Source organism: Cetorhinus maximus, chromosome 32, assembly GCF_964194155.1.
Source record: "Cetorhinus maximus chromosome 32, sCetMax3.hap1.1, whole genome shotgun sequence".
In the NCBI taxonomy this organism is placed as follows: Eukaryota; Metazoa; Chordata; class Chondrichthyes; order Lamniformes; family Cetorhinidae; genus Cetorhinus; species Cetorhinus maximus.
The window spans coordinates 1,067,696-1,087,962 of NC_135910.1; the positions used below are offsets into that span (position 1 = coordinate 1,067,696).

The window sequence follows — 20,267 nt, forward strand, 5'->3', positions numbered from 1 at the left end:
TTGAACTGCATGGAGGTGGAAGGAGCCCAGAGATACCTTGTCACCTCGGAGAATATGAAAGGACAACAACTCAGTCACCAGTCCTCCAAACTGAAAGCACCACCATGGCAGGCGGCACATTCGCTTAAACCACAGAGTGAAACTCGGGGGCAATGACCTACTTTAAAACCCAAGCTGTCATCAGAAAGCTGAACCACATCATCTGAAAACTCAGACACCGCTGCTTCCATTTCACTTCATTCGGTGCAGCTGTGCGATATATTTTTTGTGCACTTTGGGTATTGTTTTGAGTAAACATTTTCCAGAGATCTCTGATCAACCTTCGGAATGCTACTGGACATGAATTTTAGAGACAAAACATATTATCACCTTGTCGGCTTTTGCATTCAAACAGTTGATTGCTTTGACAAACTAAAATTACTTTCCCCCATGCTATAGAACATGCGCAAACATTTGCTCGGCTCTTCATTCTCTCATTGACAACTTCTACTGTTGCTGCTGATATTTTTGCACTTTGTGTGTCCGTTGAAGTAATGAATCGGAATGGGGTGGGTGTTGGTTGCCGTCAAATAATTGGAAAAGTGAACTGAGATTTAGGGGCCAGAGGAAGGGAGAGGAAGAGAAAGAGAGAATGAGACAGATGGGTAGAGAGAGGGCGACAGAGAGAGACAGGGGCAGAAGGAGAGATGTAGAGATAGAAATATAGAGATGGAGACAAAGAGAGAGGGAGAGAGAGAGAGAGAGGAAGAGAGAAAGAAACAAAGGCAGATACATGCAGAGAGAAAGACAATTAGAGAGAGAGAGGGAGACATACAGACAGACGGACAGGGAGTCAGAGATCGGGGCAATAGAAAGTTAGTGAGAGACAAAGCGAGATAGAGAAAGAGAAGGAGAGAAAGAGGGGAGAGACAGAAGGCTGGATATGGAAAGGAAGACTGAAAAACAGAAGAATAGAGGGAACAATATATAAACCTAGAAAGTGAAAGGGAATGAAAGATGTAAGAAATAGAAAAAGAGAAGGAGTCAGGGGACGAGGACAGAGATTGAAATGGACAGCGAAAAATGGAGGATAAATATGCAGTGAGACATGGAGGGAAGGAAAAGAAATAAGGAGGCAGAGGGGGAGAGAGAGAAGCAGAAAACAGTGAGAGTGAAACAGATGAACAGGAAAAGAGGAAGAGTTAACTTTCTTAGTGATATCCTTTGATATTCTTACACAATAACATCTATCAATAGTCTATCTACAATTGTAAGATTGTTTGTAAATGTTATGCACAGCGCTTGGGATGAAACTCAAATAATAATGAGGAACACTGGTCTCTTTGTAGAAATGTTCTACTTATTTCTTAAACAATGCATACGTAGAGAAAAAGCACAAAATCACAAGCGACCTATCGACACTGGATGCACTGAGAACCCTGTAACCAATTATATACGATTCTGATCTCCGTTTCTGTCTACTATCTATTGGGTGAATTCTGGCAAGACTATTTTAAAATTAATGAGAAAGGGATAAGTGCATGAACTGTCGCACTAACGGGGCTATGAGTTACAAGTGGTTTTCTATTACTTAACAGCAGACACACATTTACTGGAATGACCCTCTGGTTGAGGAGCTTGAGTTGCAGAGAGAGATTAGAGAAGGGGTTATTTGGAACTAATGGTTGACACTTTCAAGGGGCATGCACATGCACGATGGGCTGAATCACTTCCTTTTGTGCTGTAATGTCTGTTACTATATTTAACGTTGAAAAGAACCCAGGCTGTGGCAATCGAAACTCAATGGAATAATCGAACAAAGATTGTATTTCCCTCAAAATTTCACCTGTTGAAATAACGGGAACTTAAAGAAATGAGAAGATGAAAGTATTTATTCGAGTAGAAAGGGCAGGACAGGCATACATTTGTTCCATTCGTGTCCCCGGTGCTGATGGAGACTTAATGCGATTCGCCAAAGTTACATCAGGCAGCGGGAATGGGTGAGACGAAATTTACCCTACAGACATTCACAATATTGTTGCTTTTCTGTCCCCCCTCTTTCGTGTGTTCTGTCGTTTATCAGTTGATTGAGTTCATTACTTTGTGACGATCAGTCAGACTTTCACTTTAATAGGTCTATTATACAAAAAGAAGGCAGACAGCGTTATTATTATCAGAGAATCATATAATGACACAGAACAGAAAGAGGCAATCCATACCATTCTGCAATTATTAGCACTTTAAAAGAGCTACCCAATTATTGACAATTCACTTCTTCCCAATTTCCCTGGTACGGTCCCTGCTCAAGCTGCTATCCATCTCCCATACGAAAATTCCAATTTAATCTGCATCCACCGACCTTACAGGCAGTGCATTCCGGATCACCACAATTCGCTGCATAATAAAAAGCACCCTTAACCCTCTCTCTCTGCTTATTTCGCCGATTATCTTAAATCTGTGTGAGCTGGTAACCAGAACTGTTGCCATAGGAAACGGTCTCTCTCTATTTACTCTATCGAAACTCTTCATGATTTGAAACACGTCTATAAAACCATCCCTCAAAGTTCATTGATCTAAGGAGAACAATCCCAGCTTCTCCGATCTTTGCATCGAACTGAAGTATTCGATGCCTGGAACTTTTCAATTAAATCTCCTCCTGCAGTCCCTCCAAGATCTTGACAGATCATATTGCCACGCCTCATTATTCTTTCCAAAATGTGTCAATTCGCCCTTCTCTTCATTAAAGTGCATCTACCAACTGTCTGCCCATATCACCAGTCTGGAAATGTCCTGACAGTAGTAGCACCAAGGGAGCGCTGGACTGCAGGAGGGTCAGTATTGAGGGAATGCTGGACGGTTGGAGGGTGGGTACTGAGGGAGAGCTGCACCGTTGGAGGGGTCAGAAGTAAAGAAGTGTTGCACTGTCGAAGGTTCAGTGCTGTGTGAGTGCTGCACTGCCTGAGGATGAGTCGTGAGGGAAGCTGCACTGTCGGATGGGATCGGCACTGCGGGAATGCTACAATGTCAGAGAGTCAGTACTGAGAGACTGATGAACTATGGCAGGCCAGAACTGAGGGAACTACCGGCCAGTCCTATTCCACTGCTTTATCTACGGGGCCTCAAAGTTGATTTCCCTCAAGTGCCCATCAAATTTCCTTTTGAAATTTTTGATCGTGTCAGCATCCACAATCAGCGATTTCAAGGTTATTGTCTCATCCCGTGTTGAAAAAGATCTCCGTCCTACCCCCGCCCCCACTCTCTCCCCGCGTTATTTGCACAACATCCTCGATCTACTCCTTTTACCATCAGCTAATGGGAACAGTTGCTCTTTGTCTACTTGAAATAAACGCGCCAGAACCGTGTACAGTTCTATCACATCGCCCCACAATCTCCTTTGCTCCAAAGAGAACAGCCACAACTTCCCCAACCAAACCTTGTTGTTAAAATCCTTCATCACCAGAAATACACTGGTAAATCTCCTCTGCACCTTCCCATGGACCCTCTCATCCTTTCCAAAGTGTGTTGTCCAGAACAGTTAGAAGCAAATGGAGCATCTTGTTTACCAACACCACAGATTGCTGAAAGGATTGTAAAGAAGAACAATAAATTAGCATCAGAATATTTCATGTGATCACTGTGCAGATGTAGATAGATGTAAGTCACATTGCCTTCTGGTATATTGTGGGAGCCGTTTTAATTGAGGTTCACCGTAATTTGCACACAGTTTTATGTGTTTCTTGCATATTTGTTCAGTTACTTATTGATTTGTTGACTCCTCCACATGGTTCATTCAGAAGAAGACAGGGTCTACAGAAATAAATGTATGTTATTTGCAGCTAAAGTAAAATAGTATGTGTTTCACTCGTGGGCCTACCAGCATTGATGGTTCACATTGGACTTGTTGCATTCGGTTGTATTCCTTTATCATAGTGATCCCATTGCATTCAACATACTTAGACCGGACCCATACTTAGGCCTCGATCCTCAAGTGACTGCTAATGCTGTAGGATTCGTTCCTTATCCTTCATATGGAATTGTCATCAGCCTGAATGCTTGTGTCGTTGGCCTGCTTCCCCTCGCCATCAGCAAACCATCGAATCTTGATGTTATCAGGATCTGTGGGTCTGGAGTCTGATATGGTCCAGGCCGGGTAAACACGGCAGATTGCTTCCCTAAAGGGCATTGATTGACAAGGTGGGTTTTACGGCAATCTAAAAATGTAATGGTTTCTAGTACAGAGTGAGACTAGTGGTGAATTCCAGATGTATTAACTAATTGAATCGAAACTCCGCAGCTGCGATGGTGCAATTTGAATTCTTGTCTTGGAACATTAGTTCACGCCTCACTCTCAATTTTCAATGGGCCGGGCTCAAATTTGATTTTTGGCCCCACTCTCGGGATTCGCTTCTCTGTTGTGTATCTTTAATTATGTATTTTTCTTCATCCGTTTGATTTTTGTTTACTGATTATTGATGTGTATGCTTTTAGTATAAGAACATGATAAATGTAACAGCAACTTCCACTTCCATTTCACCTTCTCTGCGCTAAGGAAAACAACCCCGGTTTTTCTCACCACTCCATAAAAACTAAACCCCTCAGCCTCGGTGTCATTCTAGTAAAGCTCTTCGATGCCCTCTACAAGGCCTTGTGGCCAAGAGTTGGCCATAATACTCCAGCCGAGACCTAGCCAGGGCTTAATAACGGCAACACTACTTTCATGTAGCTCGCGCCGTTGATGTAGTTTAGTGGAAAAGCAAATCAGACAGCAATTGGATATGGAGCCACATACGAAAATACGAACATACGAATGAGGAGCATCCTATTCTATATCCCTTTGCAGACTCATTGTCTCCCCTCCGGAATTTACTTTCCGATCTACCTTTGTGTTCTCAGCAAATTTAACCATACATCATGTCTTTTTATTCAAGGATGCAGATAGTAAATAGTTGAGGCTCCATTGCTGACCCCTGTTCCACCCCAATAGTTATAGCTTGCTAACCCGAAAAACACTCATTTGCCCATACTCTCAGCTCTTTCTTAGCGAGCTAATCCTCTATCCATGCTATTATGTTAACCCTTACACCATGACCTTTGTTTTGTGTAGAATCTTTGATGCGGCAGCTTATCAAATGTCTTTTGGAAATCCAAGTGCACCACATTTACACGTTCCCCCTTATCCACATTGCTTGTACTCCCTTAAAGAAATTAGCCAAACATGATATCCCTTTCAGAAAAGCATGTTGACTCAGCCTGATTGCATAACGATTTTCTATTTGCACTTTCATAGCCTCCTTAATAATAGATTCTCCCATTTTCTCAAAGACAGATGTTAGGCTAACTGGTCTGCCGTTCCCGTTCTGTCTCCTTCCTTTCTTAAACGGATGACTTACATTCGTTATTTTCCAACCTGATTGGCTCTTTCCAGAATCTAGGGAATTTGGGAAAATTACAACCAATGCATCTGATTCCTCAGAAGCCACTTCTTTTAAGGCCGGAAGGTGCAGGCCATCAGGTCCAGGGACTTATCAGCCTTTAGGTCTAATAGTTTTCTCAGTGTCCTTTCCCCGGTGACTGCAATTATTTTAAGTTCCCCCTGTCTTTTTGCCCCTGATTTACAAGTATTTATGTGAGGGTTTGTGTGTCTTGTACACTGAAGACAAACACACAATATCTACTCATTGTTTCCACCATTTCCTTATTTCCCATTATTAATTCTCCAGACTCACTCCCCAGAAGACCCATGCTCAGTGCCATTGCTCTTTTCCTCTTATACACTTGTAGAAGCTTTTACTATCTGATTATTATATTTCTAGCTAGCAATCTCTCATACTCTGATGTCTCACTCCGTAGTTTTTAATAATTCTTTGTTGGTTTTTAAATTCTGCCCATTCATCTGACCAACTGCTAAGCTTCACAGAATTATCCGCTTCTTCTTTAAATTTCACACTGCCTTAACTTCTTTAGTTATCCACAGATGGTGTATCCTTCTCCCAGTCTTCCTTTCTCACTGAGCGTTATAAAATCTCTCCTTAATATCTGCCACTGCATCTCTCCTCACCTTAACTTAATTTCCCAGTTCACTTTAGCCAGCTCAGTCTTCATACCCTCGTATTTGCCTTTATTTAAAGTGAAAACATGAGTCTTAGAACCACTCATCTCTTCCTCAAACTGAATGCAAAATTCAATCGTGTTATGATCGCTGCTATATGCTCGAACGATATAAGGTCATTAATTAATCCTGTCTCATTGCACACTGCTAGGTCTAGAATAGTTTACTCTCTGGTCGGGCATAGAACGTGCTGCTCTAAGAAATTGTCCCAAAAACACTATGTGAATTAGCCTTCCAGGCTACGTTTGCAGATTTGATTCGTCTAATCTATGCGTGGATTATAATCACCCATGATTATTGCTGTACCTTTCTTAGAAGTCCCCATTATTCCCTACTATAAACCCTATACATCAGTGTACTTATTGCTAAGGACCTAGAGACTAATCCCACAAGTTACTCCTTGCGTTAGTATTTGTTATCTCTATGCCCTAGCAGCTGATCCACCGGCAGTGCATTACTCCCTCATTACTTTCCTACGGTAGTGCAGCCCTCCCTCTGAATTGCGTCCCCACAATTGCATCGTTCCGTCAGTACTGACGCCCCGACGGTGCAATGTCCTATCAGTAGAACCATTGGGAAAGCCAGCAAGGAATTTATATTCAACTATGTGGCGTGGAAACTGAATCTGGCCGCGTCTGGCTCACAAGTGACAGGACTACCAACTGAAACATAGGTAACAACCAAACCCACATCTCCTCCAGGGTCCAATTGGATGATATTGGTCGGTTAAGCCACCTTTTTAAATAAAGCGTCACTTTAGAAATCCTCACTCATGGAGCTGCAATGGAGGCGGGGTTCTTTGTTTTTACTTTGTTTGATATTTAACCGGGTATTAGCCAATTAAAGTTGTTAGATGTATTGGCGAAAGCCGAGTGGTAGATGGCACCATTGCCTCAGTAATACAGGCAGATATTTGATTTCCTTCCGCTTCCTGGGACCCAGGCTCTGTAATTCCCTCCCTAAACGTTTCGCCTTCTCTCTTCCTCTAATACGGTCCCCCAAAGCTACCAAGGAGCATTAACAGCTCCTTCTCTGACCCGATGTGAATGTTGGTTGATATAACCTCCTTGGGAAGTTTTGATTACGGACATCGAAGTTGCTATATAAATGCAAGTTGTTGTTCCTCATGTGAGTGTGGTGAGTTTTTGAACTGAAGACTCGCTTGCTTGCACCTCTGTGGTGCTACTGGCAACACAATAATAGGTCCCCTCATCTTCTGCTTTCGCCCCGGTTATGTTCAGGATCAGGCTTTTCATACCGTTCCTCGTCGCTTGGTACCTATCGGAGACGCCGCTTTCTTTTTCTATGTCGGTGTTGTAGATGTATGAGCGCAAAAGCAGTCGCAAACCCCCGGCTTCCTTCTGTTGGTACCAATACATGTACTCTAGCGATTGACTCTGCCGGCAGTTGAACTCCGCACTTTTCCCCGGTTCAATGGACAGTCGCGTTGGGGATTGGGAGATCCGGTGCTCGCCCTGACAAACCACATCTGCAACAGAAAAAAAGGGAACTAAATTTAAAGGTGTCGCTGGGAACGTTGTGGAAAGCAGATCAATGGCGCTCCTGTTATTAATGAGCAAATGGCACAGCAACATCATGGAATAAACACATTGGAGGTTAATTGATAATACCCAAAAGTTGCTCTTCTAGAGTCTCCGCTCCACCATTACCTCCGACAAAATTGCGTCTCCCCGAATATCCCAGCGCTGAAGGCAGGAAGTTCAACTTCTAACATTCAGTTAAAAACTTCCAATTTCTGTAATAATAAACTCATTTAATGGGGTCACAGGATCAAATGACTTACATGGTAGCAATACGACAATGATGCATGAATCGAGACCCAAATGCATTCTGCCCAGATAGTGTTCGTCTCCGACCCTTGGTTTCCTGGTTGTTCTATAGCGTGCTGATTGTATCAACGGGTGATATGCTAGTTGCAACCTGCTCAGCGGGAAGGATATTAAAGCGCCGTGTGTGACTGATCAGTTCCTCTGATGAGTCTTTATATGTCAGTGGTTGCACAAGTGGAAGGCTGCTTGCTTTAAACCCCACGTCAGCGACGAAAGCACAAGACCTAAGGGGACACTCCCAGTGCAATAGGAAGTAAGTGTTTCTGTGCCGGAAGGGACAGTACCGAGGCAGCACTGAACTACCGGAAGGGCTGTAAGGGGAGAATGCCGCACTTTTGGAGGTATCACATAGTATTGCCCTATTGGAGGGAGTACTGGAATGTCGGGGCGCCAGTACTGAATGAACGCTGAACGTTCTTTCTGCTGCTCTTCCAGGCAGGCCCCATATCCTCAATTTTTAAAAAAAGCGGGACAATTCTCACAGTATATCCTGGGGAACAATGTAGCCCTCAAAGGACTTCACTGACACAGGTTATCTTATATTTGTTACAATGCTGTTGTCGGAGCTTGCTGCTCACTATGGCTTCTGCCTTTCCACTGTGCCCAGAGTTCAAACAAACTTCATTGTCCGTGAAGCTTAGTTGACGCGCTGAGATAGTTCAAGGCTATCGAAATTCCTGCAAGTTAAACATATACTTAACGGAAAGTTCAAAATCGAAAACATTTTTTATATTCCTCGTGGGATGTGGGCGCCTGCTCTTGAACTGAGTAGCTTATTTTTACTAAGCCATTTACAGAGTCAACCACATCTGGATTCACATGTAGGCCAGATAAGGTCGTCAGATTTCCTTCCTCAAAGGAATGAAATGAATTAGCCGGGCTTCTATGGCAATCAATAACAGTATCGCGATCACCATTAATCAGGTTGATTTTCAATTCCAGATCTGTTATTGATTGCATTTCAATTCCACCAGTTGCTGTGGTGGGATATGAACCCAAGTCCCCAATGCATCAGCCTAACTTTCTGTATTATTAGCCCATTAATTTAACCACTAGACCACAGTCGCACTAAGGGTCTTCTATATGTTGTTGTGTGATGCACAGAGGATAAGGTCGTTTTCTCCGTGCGCATATACTAAGTGCAATTCTATGAGAATTTCACTGTCGCTGTGTCAAAATCCTTGAACTTCTTTCCTGAGAGCACCGTGGTTGTTTCTCCAACACTTGGACTGCAGTGGCTCAACAAGTCAGCATACCACCACTCGCTCAAGGGCTATTAGATGTAGGCAATAAATATATTCGTTCAAGGGACGTGAATGTCACTGGCTAGGCTTGCTTTTATTGCCCACCTCTAATTGCCCTTGAGAAGGTGGCTGCCTTAGGAAGTGATCTATGCGTCTGGCCTCTGGTGGCCGCGAAAGATCTGCAATGGAATTTCGATATTAACTGTCATCACTTTCAGTATTTGGTTACCACGCGCTAACCAGCTCCAGCTGGCGTAATAAAACCCCATCCGTAATCGCTACTTACTTTCAGCGTGCCGTGTTTATTATTTGTTTCCTTGTGCAAACTTTTTTTACTGGTATTTGTTGTAAGGTGTAAATGGAAAAATGCCTAGACTTAATAACGTACTTGGAAGTATTTCAACAAAAAAATGGTAATTTATTGGAACAATCTCCGTATGAAGACGTTGCTGACAGATCACATTGGGCGATCAAAGCCCCCATTTAAATGATCTCTTTCAGAAAATACTATTTTGAGATAGATGAGTAAGCTGACACATAACAAATGTACCGTTTTTGTTCTGCTTGTGGTTCCTAAAGATCTTTGACCCTTCGACCTTTGTTGGCTTGATGGCTGGGATTGTAGACAAATTGATGAATATTCAGTTTGTTTTAACAATTCAATGCGTATTGACATTATTAACAAGTCGAACATTTATTGTCTATCCCAGGTTGTCCTTGAGAAAGTGGTGGTAAGCCGTTTTCCTGAATGAACCTGAATGGGTGAATAACCCAGTTCCGGAGCAACCCACTACTGTGGGTTTGAAGGTACATGTAGGCCAAACAGGAGGAGGACAGAGGAGTTCCTTCCCTAAAGGACATTGTGCAGCCAGAGGCTATTATTTATGCGAAAATCTAGTTGTTCTGGTGTTACCAGTGTTGGTTATAGCATGATTACCGATTTATTGAATGAACTGAATTCAAATATCCTAGGTGCTGAGATTTATGTCTCAGATCATTGTTCAAGGCTTCGAGATTACTAAACGTCCCTGCTGCCGTTTAGTGAGCAATACCACCATTATTGCATCATGGGATTAATAGAATGGGAAAAATGCAGCGAGAAGTGGACAACATCACATTTTCCCACATTCTTAGCTGCCTTTTTTGCCCCCTAACAACCTATCGAAATCTCTTTGTATCGTCCTCACAACTAACTTTGCCACTTGTTTGTGTATTATCAGCAAATGTGGCTACAATACAGCCTGCCGCTTAACCTAAGTTATTAATATAGATGATAAATAGTTGAGGTCTTAACACCGATCTTTGAGGCACTCCATTAGTTCAGTTTACCAACATGAAAAATACGTCTTTATTAACTTACTGTTTCCTGTTAGTTTCCCAACCAATGCTCACGCTAAAATATTACACCCACCATGATATCTCCTGGAGTAATCTTTTTTGTGGCGCCTTACCGAAAATGTTCTTAGGAATGCAAATGCACTACATCAACTACCTTCTTTCTGCCCGCTCTGTTTGTGACATACTCAAAGAACGTTAACAAATTTGTAAAACAGGATATCACTTTCATAAAACCAAGTTTTTTTTGAGGGGTTAACAAAGAAGAACAAAGAACAAAGGAAAGTTCTGCACAGGAACAGGCCCTTCGGCCCTCCAAGCCTGCGCCGATCATATTGCCTGTCAAACTAAAACATTTTGCACTTCCGGGGTCCGTATCCCTCTATTCCCATCCTATTCATGGATTTGTCAAGCTGCCTCTTAAACACCACTATCGTACCTGCTTCCACCACCTCCTCTGGCAGCGAATTCCAGACACTCACTATCCTCTGCGTAAAAAACTTGACCCGCACATCTCCTCTAAAGTTTTCTCCTCTCACCTTAAATCCATGTCCCCTAATAATTGACTCTTCCACCATGGGAAAAATGCTTCTGACTATCTACTCTGTCCATGCCACTCATAATGTTGTAAACTTCTACCAAGTCGCCCCTCAATCTCCGTCACTCTAGTGAGATCAACCTGAGTTTCTCCAACCTCTCCTCATAGCTAATAACCTCCAGACCAGGCAGCATCCTGGTAAACCTCCTCTGCACCCTCTCCAACGCCTCCCTATCCTTCTGATAATGTGGCGACCAGAATTGCATGCAATATTCCAAGTGTGGCCTAACCAAGGTTCCATACAGCTGCAGCATGACTTCCCAGCTTTTTCTCAATACCCATTCCGTTGAAGGCAAGCATGCCATATGCCTTCCTGACTACCTTATTCACTATCCAACCAGCCCAATCCTCGAATGTTCTCCTGTACATTTATCTTTCAACGCAATCTATTCACAATTATTCTTTTTTTTTAGAAAATAGAAAAAAGATCGCCATGTAGAATATACATTGGTTCCACCACCAAATATTTGAATATTTGAATATAATAACACAATACCTTCCTACATATGAAAGAAAAGAAATGAACTGAATTAATGATGTTATATACAGATCATTAATTATATTTGCTAACGGAACTAAGTTGAAATACAACAAAAACAGCGATTGGAAGTTAGCTAACACCGCATGAGCAATGCAAAGGCAAAGAGCAGAAGATTCAATTCCATCCTCCAAGGAAACGCAATGTAAAGACCGGCAGAAGAAGAAGGAGAAAGAAAACATAGCCTACTATGGCGGACACCCAGGAAAAGTGTGGAAATAGCATCATGGATAATACAGATCTTCCTATCTGAAAGCTACGAGCGGAAGTGCATGATTATGCCATGGAATTGATTTAAATGTTCCTACCATATTCTAAATTAAAGCCAAGTACTGCATGCCGGAAATCTTAAATAAACTTCGGGTTCTAAAGAGAAGTCTTTTTTTTTACAGGGGCAAGCACGGACGCAGTCCTCCAATACCACTAATTTTGCAGTCGAGTATCCTGCATTTGGCGACATCCCAGGCGTCAGCACACCCGGAGTGCAATGGGGTAACCTCATCCTGGGAGCACAACCTTCATGATCATTGTTTCTCCCCTGTAGGGTAAGTCTTATTGGACTCAAAAATTTAGGCCGTAACTTCCGAGCTCCGCAGCATCGACTTTGGGTGGTACCCCAGAGACGAACTGGGGAACCCGTCTCGGAACTTCCAAAGGAGGGGTTTGCATCGCAATTGCCGAGAAGTGCTAGCTTCCTCTGGGCAACTGCCATCGGGAAATGCAATTTATATCGCAAACTTCGGGTGGTTCTGGCTGGGTTAGACAAATAGTTGCTGAGAAAAAGTTAGAAGAATTAAAACCCCTTCTAACTTCTGGGCAACTATGGCAAAGGCACAGAACTCCTCCCTCCCGCGCCACGTGAGGATACCCACGCCACCGACCCTCCAGGAAACTACCCCCAAGCCCCTAAACCCCAGCACCCCCCGGCAACATCCGACTGGCCTGTTGTTCCCCACCCCACGACACCCCATGAGAATGCACCCAAATCGGCCCGATTCGGTGTCACCCATCACTCCCTGCAGGCCCGACACCCACTGGACCCGACCCCACCAGACATCTCCCAAGCCCCGTCGTCCGGACCCCACACACCGCAGCGCCTGACCCGACCGGACACGAACCTCGCCTACGCAGATCTTTGCCTCCTCCCGACCCGGCAGGACCTCACCCTGAACCCCCGACACCACCCCCTGTGGAGGTCCAGCCCTCCATCCTACCGCTGATGCCCTATTCACGCCCCACCCTTCTTAATGTCCTACAGACCCCTGCCCACCCTGATGTCCGATAACCCCTCCCAACCCACAGACACTCCCTCCCCATGTCCTACTTCCATTCCCCTCCGATGTGGGCACCCGCCACACCCCACCAATGTCCGACACACTCCACTCCTCCAGCGACGTCCGAACCCACACCTCCTAATATCCGACACTCCACCACCCCCAGATATCCGACTCCCAACCCCTACCCAGCCCGCGATACCCGACCCGCCCGGTATCCGAAACCAGCATTCCACCCCATCCCGATGTCTGCCCCGCCAAATACCCCAACCCCCACCCGACCTCTGAGCCCCCATACTACCCAAACCCTATCGACTTACTTTTGGCACTTACCTTCGCCCAGGCCTGTCCATTTCAATCGGAGCTTTAAACTTTCCTGGTTTACGGCAGCTGGTGTGGTAAAACGGGGGCGTGACCTTCTTCAATCCGACTCTGCTGGACTGCGACGCTGGGCTTCGGGAACACCTGCGCTACCTGGACCTCGCCAGGTCTGAGACAGAACTCCCAAGAAAAAGTGCGCTTATGACAGTTGTCAGGTAGAAAATGCAATTTAGTACGAGGCTCAATAAAGAAGGCTCAGAGGGAAAGTGAAAGAGCAAATAACAGAATCAAAAAGAAGCATGAAAAGAGACAGGCAGCTAACATAAACGAGTCTTCTCTTGCCACACATATAGCAAATAGATGGTAAAAGGAAGAGTAGGGCGATTAGATACCAGAAAGAAGGTTTACACATGGAGACAGGGGCATCGCTGAGTTAGTAAATCAATACTTTGCATCAGTCTTTACCAAGGACGATGATACTATCCAGGCTACAGTGAAAGAACTGGTCCTTAATACACTAGAGAATTTAAAATGGATGATGAGCAGGTATTAGATAGGGTTTCTGTACTTAAAGTTGACAAGGCAGTAGAACCAGATGAGATGCATCCAAGGATACTGAGAGGAGTGAAAGTAGGAATTGCAGAGCCGCTGACAATAATTTTTTAGTCTTCCTTAGACTCCAGGGTGGCGGTAGGGGACTGGAAAATTGCAAAGGTTACGCCCTTGTTCAAAAAATGGGGTAAAGATAAGCCCAGCAACTACAGGCCAGTCAGTTTAAGTTTGGATGTTGGGAAACTTCTGGAAACATGATTCGGGACAGAATTAATAGTCACATGGGCAAACGCAGGTTAATTAAGGAGAACCAGCATGGATTTCTTAAGGGAAAATCGTGTCTGACTAATTTGCTGGAGTTTATCAAAGAGGATTGATGTGGGCAATGCTGTTGATGTGGTGGAAATGGATTTCCAACAGGAATTCGATACAGTGCCACATAACATAATTTTGGGAAAGGTTATAACTGATTGAATAAAAGGGTCACTGGCGATGAGGATACAGAATTCTCTGAGTCACAGTGAACAGAGATTAATGGTTAATTTAAGTTTTCAGGCGAGAGCAATGTTTGTAATGGAGTTCCCAAGGGACACATGTTTTCCTGATATATATTGATGATCTAGAAATTGGCCAGCAGGGAATTATTTCAAAATTGGGCGATATAATATTTGGAAGCATTGTAAACTGTGGGGAGGGACAGTGTAGAACTTCAAAAGGACATAACCTATTTGGTGGTATGGGCGGAATTTTGAAGGCAGCAAGGTATTTGATGGGGCAGGTGTATCAGACGTTTCTGTGTGACAGTTTTGTCCTGGGTGATTCTGAAGCATTGCACCCCATCGCCAAATGCGCTGGAATACTCCACCTCTTTTCTGAGGTTAACGCTCAGGATCTTCAGAATGGACAACCTGTCGTCCACTACTCGTGTGATTTCACATCATTTTTTGAAGCCCTGTTCATATTGAGTTTCGCTGTTTCTGTAATTAACTCACCTCCTGACTTCCTAGAGCCCGTTCACCATCTACAAGGCACAATTCAGGAGTGTGATGGAATACTCACCACTTGCCTGGATGAATGCAACTCCCAGAACTCTCAGGAAACGTGGCATCATCCAGGAAAATGCAGCCCGCTTGACTGGCACCCCCTCCACAAACATTCACTCCCTCCACCACTGAAGCTCAGTAGTAGCAGTGTGTACAATCTACAAGATCCACTGCAGTGATTCAGCAAGGCTCCTTAGACAGCATATTCCAAACTCACGATCACTACCAACTAGAGGGGCAAATGCACCAGATACATGTCAACTCCACCGCCTGGAAGTTCCTCTCCAAGCCATTCGCCATCTGACTTGGAAACATATCACCGTTCCTTCACTACCGCTGGGTAAGAACCCTGGAACTCCCTCCTTAACAGTACTGTGGGTGCACCGACATCACATGTACTGCTGGGGTTCCAGAAGGAAGCTCACCACCAGCTTCTCAATGCAATTAGTGATAGGCAATCAAAGTTGGCGCAGCAAGCGACGCCCACATCTCATGATGGGGGGAGGGGGGAGTGTATACAGTGTCGAATAGTCTCAACTGAGACCGCGTCACCCCCACCCCATCCTCTACAGGGCCATCTGCTACTTATTCCATGATGTCCTTTCAGACAATACTACCATTGTTCTGCTATTATAACATTCTGCGTTTTTACATTTCTGCCATTATCAGCACCCTTTTTGCACTAACCACTACCATTAACACTCTCCTTACCCTTTAGCTCATGACATCTTTGTCAATCCCTCCTTTGTCCCCACCGCTGACCTTCTATCCAGCTGCACCTGCCCCACACCCCTTAAGCAGTATAAATTTCATCACATTTCCACTTCTCTTCAGCTCTGAAGATGGGTCAGACGGACTGGAAACATTAACTCAGTTTCTCTCTCCACAGATGTGGCTAGACCTGTTCCATTTTAGAAGGTACTTGATATATCCAGTTGATGCTGGGTGTATAACGGACATTACCTGCATAACAAATGTACAATATCCAACTCTAGTTCACAACTTATTCCGATAAACCAGGTGTTATCAACAAATAACCTGCACAGTAAAATTAGCTTGTAGTTAGTTAAGAAACAACAGGATTAAGTTGTAATACTAATACCAATAAATATTTTAGTCGGTAAAATAATGTTGTGTGGCTTTTGAGAACAGGTGCAGATTGAAATAAATTCTGGCTGTTAAGTATTTGACTGCTTTATTTATTATTGCTCGATAGTACTATGAACAAAGAGCAAAAATAATTTAGCCAATAGTTTTCATGAAACCATGATCGCAGTATAATAAATCGAAATATTCGATATATCTCACCTGGGCCAGAAACTGAGGGGAGGTGAGCAAATCTACATGCATGACTAAAGGCAACGGGCGATGCAATGCCTGAACCAAGCAAGGACAGTGACTGCGACTCTGATCATGGGTCATTGGCAAATGGCAACGTCGGCGCCGGAAGTCAGGTAAGTAAATAGGAAGAGGGAGTATACATTTCTGGATAGCCTCTGATGATCTCGAGGCAAAAAATGCGCTTTCCAACCAGAGAAGGAACATTTGGAAGTGCAGACAATGTTGCATTATTTGGATGCTCGGCTATTCGTGACCTTCGTTCAGTGTAAGTATTGGCCTTTTGCACTCAAGCAGAACAGAGAGGTTATTTTGTAACAGCTCTCTTGAGAAATTCTATGTCCAACTGAGAAGCAAATTAAGCATTGGTTGAATTATTTCCTCACTACTGATCCTCCGACGATTTAAGCACGGACCATCTGACAGTGCAGCGCGGTCTCAACAGAGACTCTCCAACACGGCATCTCCCCCTCAGTTCTTCACAAGGCTATCAACGTAAATTATCCATTAAAATACTGACTTGGGTTTTTTAGTCCACATTGAATGACAAGATGGATAATTGACTTCTGTTATGAGGAGAGACTTGCATTGCCATCCTTGGAGCAGAGATGGTTCAAGAGAGATTTAGCAGCATTGTACCAGAATTGAGGGACATAAGTTATTTGGGGAGACTGGAGAAGCTAATACTCTTCTCCTTAGAGCACAGAAAGATAATGGGAAGATTTAGCGCTAAATGCACATCTGTTTGAGAGAGACTTTTGAATAACTTGTTTCCACTGGCAGGAGAAGTCCGTTTGACCGGCACTGTGTGCACCAATTTAAACATTCACTCCCTCCACCACCGATGCATTGTGGCAACATTATGTTCCAACTACAAAATGCACGGTAGCAACTGACCAAGGCTCCCTTGACAGCACCTAACAACTCGCGACATCTACAATTCAGCAGGAGATGGACAGCAGAGACATGGGTACATGAAAGTTTCCCTCCAAGCCACACGCTATTCTATCTTGGGATTAGGCCCCGGCTCCTTCAACGTCACTGGTTCAAGAAGGCGGCTCACCAGCACCTTGCCAATACATTTAGGGGTGGGAAACAAGTGGTCCCTTCTCAGCGACGACCACATCCCAAGAAGCAATTTTGAAAAAATGTTCATACGCAGAGAAATCAGAATCAGAATGATTGAAAAAAGCAGCAGGGCATAGGGGGAGGTGCTGACGTAGTGGTGACGTTTCGGAGTTAGGTATCCAGTAGGCACTGTCTAATTCTCTGGGGACTGTGTTCAAATACCATGGCAGCTAGATTCAGTAGTAATTTTCAAAAAGGAATCGCATTAAACATTTGAAAATCTAATGCAACGCTTTTGGGAAATGGAAGGTGCTAAGAATAATTGAATAGAGGGGCGAAAATTAAGGGTCTCGATTTAAGACACTTTACTAGCAAATCTAATAGGCGATTCAGATGCAATGTCTACCCAAGGATTGGTGAGAATGTAACTCACTGCCACAGGAAATTGATTGTGCCGAATAGCATAGATGGCTTTAAGGGGGAAGGTAGTTAAGGATTTGTGGCAGATAGCTCTGCAGGAGTCCCTGATAGTGGAAGATGAAGAGGATCGAGATGAGATTGGTGTGAGAATAATGAATAGCTCTTTCAAAGCGCCGGGCCCGGGCTTAATTGTGAATGACATTGACCTGTGCGCTTTGATTCCATGATTCTTTACTCACATAAAAGTGCCTTCCTGCTTCAAGCAGAGGAGGTTAAATTTCCCATCTGAGAACAGAGTTTTAAAGGGTTAATTTCTTCGCAGTGTTGAACTCCAAGATGCTTTGAAAATCGTTCAAAAGACAGCTACAGTCTGATAGACAAATGGTTTAACGGTTTTCAACAAAGTCTTAAACCGCCGTCAGGAGCCAGGTGTGCCAGTGAGAAAGGGATCCGGAGAGGTAACTCATTTCTGCACTGTGAATCAACCGTTACTCTTTTAACGGTTCTAAGATTAATTATTTCCTGTTAGGGTGGATCTGTTCCTCTTAGAGCAGTGAAATAAGGGGAAATTTGAAAGACGAGTTGAAAATCATGAAGCGTTTTGATAAAGTAAATAATGAGACACAGAGCAGGATGGCCGTTAACCAGGGACCATTGATTTAAAGTAATGGTATAAGAACCAAGGTGGGAACATAAGGACAACGGAGCAGGAGTGGACCATTCGGCCCCTTCATCCCGCTCCGCCATTTAACTAGTTTATGGCGTCCCTACTTCATCGGAATTTTCCCGCGCTATTCCCATATCCCTTAATCAGTAGGTCAGTGGAGATCAGTAAGAGATCAGTAGAACCCTTCTTTATAGCGAAATATTGTCACCTGGAATGGTTCTGCTTGAAAGGGCAGCGGAAGCAAATTTGATCGTAACATTTTAAACAGAATTGGACAAATATATGAAGCGGAATATTTTCAGTGCTATTGGGAGCGGTTCAGGAGAATGCGAATTGATAAATTAGCTCCTTCAGAAAACAAATGCAAGCACTATGGGCCGAATGGCATTCACTTGAGCCGCATAATTTTCTGAAAGGTTTTTATGATCCATTTAGGGTTTTTGTTGAGCTCCTCCATCTCTTTGCGTCACTTTGTTTACTCGTGGCGCAAAAATGCACAGCCGAATGATTGGCCCATAAGCTGCTGGACTCCAGGTAAAAGTGGGTGTTGTCGGTCTTCTGGCTGTGAAACCGTCAAGTTCATCGGAGGGAGTGATTGTTCCGAAGTAGGATTAGAAAAGGTTCTGAGGCTGACGGCCAAGATGCCATCGGTACCAGTAGAAATAGCTGCTAGCACCTGAACAAAAGAACAAAGAACAAAGAAATGTACAGCACAGGAACAGGCCCTTCGGCACTCCAAGCCTGCGCCGATCATATTGCTTGTCAAACTAAAACATTTTGCACTTCCAGGGTCCGTATCCCTCTAGTCCCATCCTATTCATGGATTTGTCAAGCTGCCTCTTAAACACCACTATCGAAACTGCTTCCACCACCTCCTCTGGCAGCGAATTCCAGACACTCACTACCCTCTGCGTAAAAAGCTTGACCCGCACATCCCCTCTAAAGCTTTCTCCTCTCACCTTAAATCTATGTCCCCTAGTAATTGACTCTTCCACCATGGGAAAAATGCTTCTATCTACTCTGTCCATGCCACTCATAATTTAGTAAACTTCTATCAACTCGCCCCTCAATCTCTGTCGCTCTAGTGAGAACAATCCGAGTTTCTCCAACCTCTCCTCATAGCTAATAACCTCCAGACCAGGCAGCATCCTGGTAAACCTCCTCTGCACCCTTCCCAACGCTTCCATATCCTTCTGGTAACGTGGCGAGCAGAATTGCACACAATATTCCAAGTGTGGCCTAACCAAGGTTCTATGCAGCTGCAGCATGACTTCCCAGCTTTTATACTCAATACCCCTGCCGATGAAGGGAAGCATGTCATATGCCTTCCTGACAACTTATCCACCTGCGTTGCCACTTTCAGTGGCCTGTGAACCTGTACATCCAGACCCCTCTGCCCGTCGATGTACTTAGGGGTTCTGCCATTTACTGTATAATTCCTGCCTGTATTAGACTTTCCAAAATGCATTACATCGCATTTGTCCGGATTAAACTCCATCTGCAATTTCTCCGCCCAAGTCTCCAACCGAACTATATCCCGTTGTACCCTTTGACAATCCTCTTCACTATCGCAACTCCTCCAACATTAGTGTCGTCTGCAAACTTACTAATTAGCCCAGTTACATTTTCCTCCAAATCATTTACGTATACCACAAACAGCAAAGGTCCCAGCACTGATCCCTGCGGAACACCACTAGTCACAGCACTCCATTCAGAAAAGCACCCTTCCACTGCTACCCTCAGTCTTCTATGACCAATCCAATTCTGTATCCACCCTGCCTGTTCATCTCTGATCCCGTGCGACTTTACCTTCTGTACCAGTCTGCCATGAGGGACAATGTCAAAGGCCTTACTGAAATCCATGTAGATAACATTCAATGCCCTTCCATCGTCGATCATCTTTGTCACTTCCTCGAAAAACTCGATCAAGT

At 44.1% G+C, this 20,267-nt stretch overlaps 1 non-coding gene and 1 gene segment (V, D, J or C); both read right to left on the bottom strand.

The window, feature by feature from the left end:
* Positions 1 to 7,127: 7,127 nt before the first annotated feature.
* LOC144671498 (Ig kappa chain V-VI region NQ2-6.1-like) lies at positions 7,128 to 8,057 on the bottom strand. The segment is given in 2 exon segments: positions 7,128 to 7,577; positions 7,893 to 8,057. Coding segments are annotated over 2 exon segments (411 nt in total).
* Positions 8,058 to 12,042: 3,985 nt separating this feature from the next.
* On the bottom strand, positions 12,043 to 12,206 carry LOC144671508 (U1 spliceosomal RNA). Its single transcript, XR_013573940.1, has one exon. It is a non-coding gene; the product is annotated as a U1 spliceosomal RNA (small nuclear RNA).
* Between the last annotated feature and the right edge of the window lie 8,061 nt (positions 12,207 to 20,267).